This window comes from Anthonomus grandis, chromosome 13 (genome assembly GCF_022605725.1).
Source record: "Anthonomus grandis grandis chromosome 13, icAntGran1.3, whole genome shotgun sequence".
Taxonomy (NCBI): domain Eukaryota; kingdom Metazoa; phylum Arthropoda; class Insecta; order Coleoptera; family Curculionidae; genus Anthonomus; species Anthonomus grandis.
This window is the reverse complement of record NC_065558.1, coordinates 1109345-1121266: the sequence shown is the minus strand read 5'-3', so window position 1 is coordinate 1121266 and position 11922 is coordinate 1109345. Positions and strand designations below refer to the sequence as shown.

Here is an 11922-nt window from a genome sequence, read left to right as displayed (position 1 = left end):
CTTTCTTCGGGTTGTTTTGCAGTCAGGGTTGCTAGGCATGAGCTGGGGGGGTTGTTTGCTCGTTCAGTTTATTTCGCCTTAATAGACTCTCATATCCGTTATGGGTTGCCGTTTTGGGGTTTGTGCTCCAAGGGACTCCTTAGCATAATTTTTACTATTCAGAAAAAAGCATTAAGGTATCTGTGTGGTGTTGGTCTGAGAGTCTCTTGTAAACCTCTTTTTGTAGTTGAAAGAATTTTTACAGTTTTCTCACTCTTTATATTGGAAACTGCAACACTCATACATAAGTCCGTCATCATCCTGCACCAGTCATAATACTCGTCAAGTGGGCAACTTATCTCTTTCAATCCCCACCTCCTCACTTACGAGAAACTCTCTTATATTTATTAGTCGTAAAATATTTAATCATGTTCCTTTTTCGATTAGGACTGTTACAGACCTTAAAAAGCTTAGGAGAGAACTAAAGAAATTAATCTTACCAAAAGCTTACTACAGCATTGAAGAGTATTTTAACGACTCATTTTATTATTTAAAATTAAATATATATCTGTTGATCAGATTTATTTTATTATTATTTTTTTATTGTTTTTGTTTTATGTTGGTTCTCGCCTTTTCTTTTCTTCTTTTTTGGTTTTTTCTTTGTTTATATAAAATATGCTTCTATGTACAATCAAAATCGATTCTGTATTCTGTTTTTGTCCTGTATCCTGTATAACCAAATAAATACTTGTATTATAAATTCTAGGATTAGGAAGCTTTTAGCACAAGTTTGTAAACTTAGAAAATAAAGTATATTTTGACTTTTTGACATTCACTAATTTAAAGATAAAACATAAATCTGCCTTAAGTCGAGTGTGTTTATCGATAACATTGTTAACGCCAGTACATCGACTTATAATCGGTATGAGCATTAATTTGAGGAACTTTAAGCATAAAAAAAAATTCTTAAAAAAACTTATTTTGTACCCTTTCAATGGCATCAATGTGGATATAACATGGACAACATACTGAAAACAGATGGTATTAATAATAAAAAAACATCTTAAAAAATCACGACTACATCTAACTACAAGACCTAAACTTATACAGTGCATTTTTTTATCTCGGTTCATAGGGTTTTACGTGTAATATTTTCAACCTCATTAACCTCATAAAAAAATCCAAAGGGGTAAGATCGGGAGATCTAGCAGGCCATTCTACGGTACCTCTCCGGCAAATCCATCGTCCAGGAAATACGCCATTCAAAAAACGCAAGCAACAAAATGGCCCGTGGCATTATAAGGCCACTAATGCCCAAAAACTGACTAAACTGCAAAAACTGATTTATTTGAAAGGTATTGGGGTCATAAGAACCTTCGGCTCTAAACATCCTTTTTCAGCTACCGAAATTGCATGTCTGGATTAAAAGAGAGGTGTTGGATAAGAAAAAAAGGATAGCGAAGAATGGCGCTTAACATTGCGCCATTCTTAGTACAACTTCACATGACGAGCGCTCTATTGTATACAGGATGTGTGTCAGAACATACCAATTCTGACATCCAGATGTACTATAGCGAGTGGAGAACTTAATGTTAAAGAAATACTTTCGAGACAAGGGCGAAATGGTCAACCAACTAAAGCTCATGAATTTAATCAAAAGACTCACCACTAATTTAAAATTAAATAAAATCGTTAAATTTTCGCGGGTAAAAGTGACAGAAAACTTTTTCATTGGATGCACTACAAAAATGGTGGATGCGCCGGGAAATCGCGCGCAACGTCGGAAAACTCATGACTGGAAAATATTCAATTTATAATATTGCTAAAGTGATAATACATATACATAGAACCATTATTGTAATTATATTTCATGCGACATAAAAATATGATATTTATCCTTCAAGAATTCATGACCTTATCAAAGTGATTCAGAAAAGATCCAATTGTCACTGTCAATGTCATAGACAGATGACATCATGTTGACGTCCTTCTTTTTTGCAGTTCTTAGCTGCGGTCGGTCGGCCAGTTCCCAACACCTAAAACGAATCCTTTAATATCTGCAAAATGAGGATCTACAAAGATAAACTGACCGGTAAGTGCGAATATTCAGTTATCCCCCTTCAATGTGGCGTGAATATTTTTTTCCTGAAACGTCCGCAAACCTCCCAAAATCCTTATCGAAAAATCGCGGATCCCCAGAATCTTTCCACATAACGATCTGTCACCCTTTGACATATTTACATGTTTAGCAATAGATATAACAACAATCTGTGTATTAGTAATAAGAAATTAAATGGGCCTTCTTTTTCAGGAGACGAAATGTTCTCGGACACCTACAAAATTAAGTTGGTGGACGACGTCATTTACGAGGTGTATGGGAAACACGTATCACGTAAAGCTGGTGATATCCAGCTGGCAGGGGCCAACCCCTCCGCTGAGGAGGCCGACGAAGGGACCGACGAGGCCGTCGAAAGTGGCGTCGATATAGTTTTGAACCACAGGCTCCAAGAATCTTTTGCTTTTCCCGATAAGAAATCTTACACTTTATACTTGAAGGATTACATGAAAAAGTAAGTCAAATTATTAGTGTAGTGTCTTGCAGGGTCATCGTTTAACCCCAGGAAGGTTAATTATGATAAGAAAAGCTACGTTTACTACGCGTATACCAAATTTTTTCGCTGTAAATAGCAGAGCACTAAAATTTGATGCTTACCAAACAAGGTGGATTAATTTTTTTTTTTTGGCGTAAACACCTAAAACCTATTTAAATTTGACATTTCATTGGATGGTACCTTAGGAGGATTTTACTTTTGGTAAGCCTTATGCAACTTCATTTTGATCCTAGAGATAATCCTGCGCGAATTTAACCCTTAAAATTAATCCTTGTAAACAACTAAAGTTTTTTTTTTTAAACACTTATATTACTCAAAAATATATAGAAGTTTTTACACTAAATCTCTAAACAGTGCTTATAGCACTGGTCTCATAGGGATGTAAAATGACGGTCCTTTTTGTCATTTATGGTGGTATTTATATTTTCTGATTTTCAATATCAGACTAGGTACTTATTATAGCAATAAAAACACACATTTCAAACAAAACAGTATAATACAACGTAAAACAAAACATTAAATTCTCATAATAAAAAATAACATAAATATGTAAATTCAAACTAAATGCTTATAAAGGTAGGTAATAAAAGTAATTTTATTATGTTACAACTAATCCAAACATTATTCTTTATCATCAGAAATATCGTAGTCTATATAGAAAGACGATAAAAGCAGCTAAGGTTAAATATTATAGTGACCTCTTGAATATGTCCTCAAATAGGCAAAGAGAATGTTGGTCAATTATAAATGACTTCAGGCATTCTCACAAGAAAGTTTCAGAACCAGAAGTAAGACCAAATAGTTTAAATGATTATTACTCTAATATTCCTCATTTATTGCTCAAGGATGTGAATACTAATATTGATCCTTTGCATTATATTCAACAAGTGTCAGTTCAAAATTCTTTTTTCTTTTATCCTGTTAGCCTTACTGATGTTAGAGAAGCAATTAAAAGCTTAAAAAACCATAAATCAGCTGGAGCTGATGGAATATCATCAAAATTACTACTCTTTTTGCCTGACTCAGCATTGAATGCCTTAGCTTCTGCCATAAACAATTCCTTTCATAATGGCATCTTTCCAGCATGTTTGAAGGAGGCAGTGGTTATCCCTCTTTATAAGGGTGGAGATGTGAGTAAGCCTTGTAATTTCCGTCCAATTTATATATTATCTACCCTCTCCAAGATAGTTGAAAAACTTGCAAAAATCAGAATTTTATCTTTTTTGCAACATAATTGCATTTTATCTGCAAATCAGTTTGGATTTCAAACGGGAAAAGGGACTCATGACGCTGTTTTCGACTTTTTGGAGAGTGTCTATGTGTCCTTAAATTCTGGAGAGTCCGCGGCGGCAGTGTTTTGCGATTTATCCAAGGTATTTGATTGTGTAGATCATGGAATACTGCTGTCTAAGCTCAATAATTATGGCCTTAGAGGTGTGGCATTGCAATGGCTGGAATCCTATCTGTCTAATCGTACCCAAAGAGTTACAGTATCTGGATGTTTATCCGATTCCAGATCCCTTAAGACTGGAGTACCTCAGGGTTCAGTGTTAGGACCACTATTATTTTTGCTCTATGTAAATGATTTGGGTTCATTAAAACTGCAGGGCAAAGTGGTTCAGTTTGCTGATGATGCCACTATTTTATGGAATCATAGAGATTCTGATAATGTTAGAGCCCAGGTTTTTAAGGATCTTAAGATTTTATCGGAGTGGTGTGCTGCAAACAGGCTTGTATTTAATGTGGGCAAAACCTTTATTATGGGATTTAAGTGTGACGTTCAGGGCCTTATGTTTAGTGAAAACTCCCCCTTGCAAAACAAAGAAAGCTGTAAGTTCCTTGGTATTACCATTGATGGTCGCCTTCACTTCGAAGATCATATCCTAAATCTTGCATCAAAATTATCCTCTGGATGCTTTGCAGTAAGAATGGCGGGGCATGAGCTGGAAGGGGTAGTTGCACGTTCAGTATACCTTTATTGCCTTTTTGGGGTTTAAGCAACAAGGAATTATTAAACATAATTTTTGTGATTCAAAAAAAGGCAGTTAGATACCTGTGTTCCGCTGGGTTAAGAGATTCTTGTAAACCTCTCTTTATATCTCAAAAAATCCTAACTCTTTTTTCTCTTTTTATCTTAGAAACAGCTACTCTTATTCATAAATGTCCTAAACCTCCCTCTAACACTGGTCATATGACTCGCCAGGTTAACGATTTTCCCTTACCAATCCCTACATCCTCCCTCACGAAGAACTCACTTATATACCTCAGCAAAAAAATTTACAACCATGTTCCTCTATGTATCAGACAAATTTTAGAAGTTAAGAGATTCAAAAAGGAATTAAAATCACTTTTATTATCCAGGGCATATTATAGCCTTGACGATTTTTTTAATGATACCTTTTAACCTGTGCTCTGACATCATTTTAGTGTTTAGTTTTGTTTCCTGTTAAATTATTTAATTTACTTCTTCTAAATTCTGTTTTATTGACAGCTTTACTTATTTTTTAATGAAATTTATCAAAAAGATGCTTTTTTTTTCTCAATCTGTTCTGTTATCATTAATTTTGGTAATGTGTGTAAATTTTATGGTAAAGTGTTTTAGATGTTATGTTTGTTTGAAATTTGAAATTTAAAGTGAATTCGGAATTTTTTAGTTTTTAGGATGCTTGTACACAAGATTTTGTTGTCTTACGTAATATAGCACATTTTCTTTCTTTCTTTTTTCTTTCTTACTCAAAAATATTACATACAATTTTTTATACTAAATCTAATCAGTGCTTATAGCATTGGCCTCGAGAAACCAGAATAACAATTAAAAAGAGTGTACACAAAAATCATTGTTAGGTACATACAAATAAATTGTAAGTAGATTAGTATAAATAAATTTTAGAAAAAGTAGCCACACAATTAATCCGATTAAATGGAAAAGTATTTTTTTAGTTTTATTACAAAAGTTTTAAAATTTTGATTATTTCTTAAATTATTTGGTAGTCTATTAAATGCTTTTCATGCAGAGTACATTGCAGGGCCGAGCCTAGGGTATTTGCCGCCCGGGTGCAAGAGCTAATTTTGCCGTCCCTTCTGCAGTGATTTTTATAAAAAGTGTTTTAAAAAATGCTCTTACCAAAGAGAATTGAAGAGATAAAAAAAATCACTCTAAACTCCTGGAAAATAAAAAAATTGACCTCAGAAGACTGGAAAGATAAAAAGTTATTTCAAATGTCTGTGGAAAATCAAATATTTGTTTGTTTAACCTAATTGACTGTATGATTGTATAAACTTAATAGAGATTTCCTAATATATAAAACTTTAACCTTACTTTCAGTGCCATATAGCATGTACTAATACTGGACTTTGCCCATTTACTATTGCAAGGTTCAGAGCAAAATCATGCCAGAGCAAAACTAAATTGTTATTAATTTGTTACACCTTATGCCTCATGTGTAATAGATTGAGTTAAATTTAGGACATTTACACTCGCTGTGTACATCCAATTTGCTTTTCTTTTCTGTTTAGACTTAAATAATGTATTGTTTTCCAGACTGATTCCTAAACTAGAACAAGACGCTCCAGACCAAGTAGATGTGTTCAAAAACAACATAAACAAAGTAATGAAAGACATCCTGTCGAGGTTTAAAGAACTCCAATTCTTCACCGGCGAGTCCATGGAAATCGAGGGTCTTGTCGGCCTAATGGAATACCGTGATATCAATGGCGAATCTGTTCCGGTCATGATGTTCTTAAAACACGGATTGGATGAGGAGAAATTTTAGACTAATTTACCATAATATATATTATATTTAATTTATATTGTAATGATATACAGTAAAAAATGTTTCTTTTTTTATAATTCTGGCGCCTGTTTTAAATTTATTCTTGTTATTAATGTCTTCGGTGTAAAAAAAGGTTACAGTTTTTTTTTTTTGCAAATAAAGTAACTGGTTTCTAGGAGAGGGGTTTTTATTCAAAAATGCACCGGACAGGCTCCGAAAGCTCAAATATATCAGTTTCTATGCTGGGGAGATGCTTGGGAAGTGTGAGAAGTTATTTGAAGTTCATGGTAGATGTAATAAATTCCTGAAGAAACTTGCTTCCATAAAAATACCAATTGAGAACAAATAAATCGTGAGAGGTGTTATTCTAGGTAGCAACTCATTGGGATTGGTTAAAAGTAGGATAAAAAAATTTATTATCCTTCAAAATAGACAGCTAGTTGATGGTTTGGTAAATATTAGAAATTAACGTGTCCACTTATATGGTCTTTTAATCTTGATCTGTGTCTTGCTTTGGTGCAGTGCGGTAACAACAGTTTTTCAAAGGAGTACAAAATACAGTAGGCCTTTTTTGTTTGGTAATCCTGTTATAAAAATGTTTTGTTGAATTAATGTTTATTAAATTTACTTGTAATTCTTTTGTTATATTCCATTTGAAAATAAACATTATTATTTAAAGTTAATCTGTAAATAAATGCGTCTATTTGGTACTATATCAGATTTATTTGCCTCTAATCAAGATACCATTTAATACTAATATCAATTGCTAATATATTTATGGTTAATAAATACCGTTATTTGAAATATTCACGGTGCTTTAATTAAAATATACAGAGGGATGTTACTAGTGCCGTGGATTCTGGTTCTTGCTTTTAAGGGAATATTTCTTTTCAAATAATAATCGAGGTCCTCCCTTTGGGAAAAGCTTATTGATCAGTGCAGTATCTAATAATGGGAAACTTATCAATGCCCTCCTCTAAAAGCAAAACAATATTTAAAAAAATGTCTAGGTATAATTCATTGATTTAACTCATAATATCAATTTGGGTGGACTGTAGCTCTGAGGGGGCGCATTTTAGGACACATTTTTATATGAAAAAAAGTCTTATTATTACTCCAACAAAACGCTCTTAAAATATGCGCACCTAATCCGAATCACCAACCTAGCTTCATCGTGTTTTGTATTGTCTAAACTGAAAAAGGAAGTCCATCTCGGTTCAATTCTTCTTTATATCTATACACGTGTGATGAGTCGCCTTATTCCTACGGGATTATTGTGTGGGGCTCATCCTCTGAGATTGGCAGACTTTTTTACTGCAAAAGCGAATAATATGCATAGCGGAGAGCTCATACTTCTACATTATTTCTTATGTACAATTTATTGTTTTAGCTACTTCTATTATCTAATAAGCAAGAACACTACTTCAGAATAATGCCTTTTGCAACAGGGGGGGTTCCGACTAGACATGCTTCATTCCTTAGTATTCCTCAACATGTAAGTGCCATGTTCGAAAACTCACCAATGTATATAGGGCAATTAAAACGCACTCTCACCTAACATCAATTTAACATCTGAACAATTTTAATTAATTCAAAAAGGAAATTAAGTCAGTCTTACTTAAGAATGGTCTGTATTTTAAGATTTGTCATTAGAATTATTCTGGGTCTCCACTTACTGTGACTCACTTTATACTTTTTTGTTCAAGCTAAAATGCATGCCCTCAGTCTTGCCCAGTTTGTTTGTTTAAAGTTTTCCCGAGTCACGTTTTAAGTTTTGTTGAACATATTGTAATTTAGGATAGGTGCATTTTATTATATGATCTTTAGTGTTAGCTAGGTTAAGACTTTTTATTTTTGCTTATTTTTAATTTCTTAATTGTGTGACGCAACTTGCATCTAGTTTTGATTTTTTTTTTTAAATTAATGAATTGAAAGTCTTTTAATGTTCTAAGGATTTCTTTGTAATCATAGTGACAGTATAATCTTTCTTTCCTAAAAGGGGATTTTCTGTACCTATACGTCATTCGATTGCAATATTTTCGCGGTTTGTCAGACGTTTAATTGAGAAACAAAAGTAATAAACACTATAAACTTGTTACCCCCATTAATATTTAGTGTCCAGTGCTAGTGTTAAGCGAGATTAATGCTCTTCACAAAATAGGAATTAGTTACCTATTTATAAATTCAATAATCTCAGGTACTCCAGTGGTGTACTTTCTCGTGTGTTATCTACAACTTATTTACCTCTTACTAAGAGCATTTCACGAAATGTCTATGATTATGGGTGACGTAAAGGCAAAACATAGACCTATATTTTAGCCCCTTCCTTTTTCCAAGAGATGCCAAATATAGACAGCAATGGATAAGTAATATTAAAAATCCTTGCGACCGATCCTTCAACCATTGGTGAAATAATTCAAACAGAACACTTCATCTGTGTGAATGATTTTGCCCCAGAATTCATCGTTAATTCAATCATCAGATCAAAATACTATAAGTATCAAAGCATTTAGAGAGGCTATAGGTTGTACCAAGTTCATTAAGGGTGTAACTGGGTAGCATATTTCAGAATCTGTATATGTAACATAAATGTACATATGGATGCAGCCATATTTTCTAATTACTATTCTTTTGTACCGTTGCACATAATTAATTTTATGTCTAAAAAGAACATTGATACGATACTTTTCATTTCTAAAGGAGGATGTTCTGTGGTTGGAATTAATGACCCGGTGCATTCGGCGAAAAAATTAAATCTTAAACAAGGTTTTTTCAATGTTATATGTATTATATTTATTAAAAAAAATAACCATTTCATATAGAGACAATAACTGAAGTAACTAAGTTTTAACTTTATTAAACACTTTTCAAGAACGAACAATAACGTGTCAAACCACTACAACAAATTGGGAAAATTTAAAAACCCCAAAATTGTCGTAATATCCACTTTATTTATACAAGTAACAAAACTTAACCTAATTATAAATCAACCGAGAAAAACACTAAAACATCCTTTTCTGTTTCATTTCCATATTAACGGCCACCCCGATAACGAGCGCGGCATGACTCATACACCCGACCAATTCCTTATTGAGCCTGCAAGAAAACACGTTGAACAGCCGCATCTGCTCCAGAGTTTTTACCACGTGGCCCCTGGTGCTCTCGTACTCGCCCACCAGCTCCCTCTCGATCCCGTTCATTTTCGCCTGGAGAACGGGGGCCCTGAGCAACGAAATCTTTTTCCTATGACAGTGCTCTTCCAGGAAAAAACCCTTGTCAACCATTAAGGCGTCGCAAGGGTCGAACCTCGCCAGCAAGTTCTCCTTTATAAAAATCATCTCTTCCTTGGTCATGCCGCAGTAGACGGGACTTACGTAGCACACTTCGCCCTCCGTGGTGAATCCCACGATGATCTTAATGGAACCGTCGCGGTTATGTCGGTTAGAGTAAGTTTTCACTTTACTGGCGATTCGGGGCCTTTCGACGAACAATTCGATGCATTCGAGCATCACGCTCACGGAAATTTTCCGTTTGAAACAATTCGGGGCGGTACCGAAAATCTCCTTTTTGTGGGGCCACTCTACGCAGTCCCTCAAAGATGCCGCCAGCACACTGATCGTTTCGGCAAACGTTATTTTACACGTGGGCAAGTCTTGGTGGAACAACACGCTTAGGCACTGAAACGAGAGGTTCGTCTTAAGTTTCATCATTGTGGCGATTATGCGCCTGGTGATGTCCGGTGACGGTTCGAATTTCGTGTAATCGCACAACGCCTTGCTGAAGATTTCCAAAGTTTGTCTACTAATGCCGGTGAAACAGGCGAGCTGATAGTCGTAAGCGACCAAATTGTCCAGGAAGTTTATCGGGATCGGTCCTTGGAACGGGCCGGTTTGGGTCCTTTGGTCGACCACTAGTTTCTTTTTCGGTGAAGTTGGGGCACACGGGGTTTCGTCTTCGAGCAGACACTCCGATAGTCTGCTTGATCTGCAAACATAAGATCAATTAAATCAAAAGATGCTTTATTATCATAAATACATGGCATTTGTTGATAAAGCAACTTATAATATAAAACATGAACATAAATTGACACATAATTAAAAAAACATAATACTGGTCAATATACTAGCATAAACAATAATAACACAAAATTTAATTAATTCAAGACGAAATAAGTTAACATTTTCCAAGAGTAACATCACAAAAATAATATAAAATATAACATGACAAAAAATTAAACATTTTAATCTTTATTGAAAACGAAATTATGTCCTATGGGTCTATTCCCAAATATCTTCAAAAAACTCTATTAAGCTGTAAAAATACTTGTTTGAGGACTTTTAGAGGTTTTGATGCAATTTGGAAGATGGTTAAAAATGTTTAGGCTACAGTATATATAAGAACCATAAAAAAGTAGTTGGTCGGAAGTGCCTCGTTTACAAAATGCAGGGTGTTGAAATTTTTCAAAAAAATCGTTTTTTCCCTCTGTATTAAAAACGGTTTAAGCGATTTCAATGATTTTTTTAGGTTTTAAATGATAGGTGGGTGAGACCACTTTTTGAGAGTTTGCTAAAAATTGGTCAAAAAAAACAAGTAGATATGCCACTATGTATGATTTTGTTTATTTCTAACAAAACACAGTCGATGCATACCTACTACCGTATTTTTACGGAATGGGAGTCATTTCGTTTTGGAGATCAGATCGGAAGTCAATTTTTTGCAGAAGATCGAGATGCAAATAATGTTGTCAGACAGAATTAGAATTAGAGATCAGAAAGAACTCCAGTAAGGTATTTCTAAGTTCAGAACTATAACAGGTGGATTGGGTAGAGGTAATCCAGTCCCTTGGCCAGCAAGTTCACCTCATCTGACACCTCTAGACTTTTTTGTCTGGGGTGCCATGGAACAGCTTATCTACGCAACACTTGTACCCAACAAAGAATACCTAGTTGCTAGAGTTGTGGTGTGGCTGCGGACTTTCGGAGAAACGATCCAGGTGCAGATAATGTGTGAAAATGCACGGAGGACACTTTGGGCATTTGGCTTGAATTGTTTATTAATTAAAAAAATTAACATACATGTGCGGTATGGGAATTGGAATATTGTAATTATGTCTGGTATTGTAAGGTTTTGAGGAGCCATCGTTTACAAGATATGATTTATATTTTAAATGTGTCCTGTCGAGACTTATGACACATATATCTAATGGCTCTTTCTTGCAAAACAAACTGCAGCAACCCCAAAATGCTATTCCGTAGACCGATTTTGCAAATTCCAGTCCCACTTCAAATAACTCTAACAGCATAACATCCTCTAGCCAGTTTTTGCCTTGGTCGCAAAACTTCAGTTTACCATCAATAACAATTCTAAAAAATCTGTTGAAATTATTCACTTTCAATTCTTTGCTGTGAATCATTAACTGGTCTGAACATACAAACTTAACAATTTAGTCTTATCTATATTTAAAGACAACAGATTTAGCGTCCCACTACTATTTAACCATTAATAAATCTTCAAAAATTGTTTTTGTTAATGTGCTTGCACATAAGATGGTGGTGTCA

At 34.4% G+C, this 11922-nt stretch overlaps 2 protein-coding genes across 8 annotated transcripts in view; one reads left to right on the top strand and one right to left on the bottom strand.

The window, feature by feature from the left end:
* Positions 1-1929: 1929 nt before the first annotated feature.
* LOC126744320 (translationally-controlled tumor protein homolog) lies at positions 1930-6539 on the top strand. Its single transcript, XM_050451712.1, has 3 exons — positions 1930-2071; positions 2291-2549; positions 6133-6539. The coding sequence occupies exons 1-3, from the start codon at positions 2044-2046 to the stop codon at positions 6362-6364; spliced, it is 519 nt and encodes a 172-aa protein (XP_050307669.1). The 5' UTR covers positions 1930-2043; the 3' UTR covers positions 6365-6539.
* A 2756-nt stretch (positions 6540-9295) lies between these two features.
* The window catches only part of LOC126744301 (cell surface glycoprotein 1-like), a 38657-nt gene continuing 36030 nt past the window's right edge, over positions 9296-11922 (bottom strand). For all 7 annotated transcript variants that reach the window (XM_050451689.1, XM_050451683.1, XM_050451686.1 and 4 more), the window contains one exon: positions 9296-10348. In XM_050451689.1, the coding sequence (XP_050307646.1) occupies positions 9367-10348 (982 nt within the window). In that variant the 3' untranslated portion in view covers positions 9296-9366. The remainder of the gene's footprint in view (positions 10349-11922) is intronic.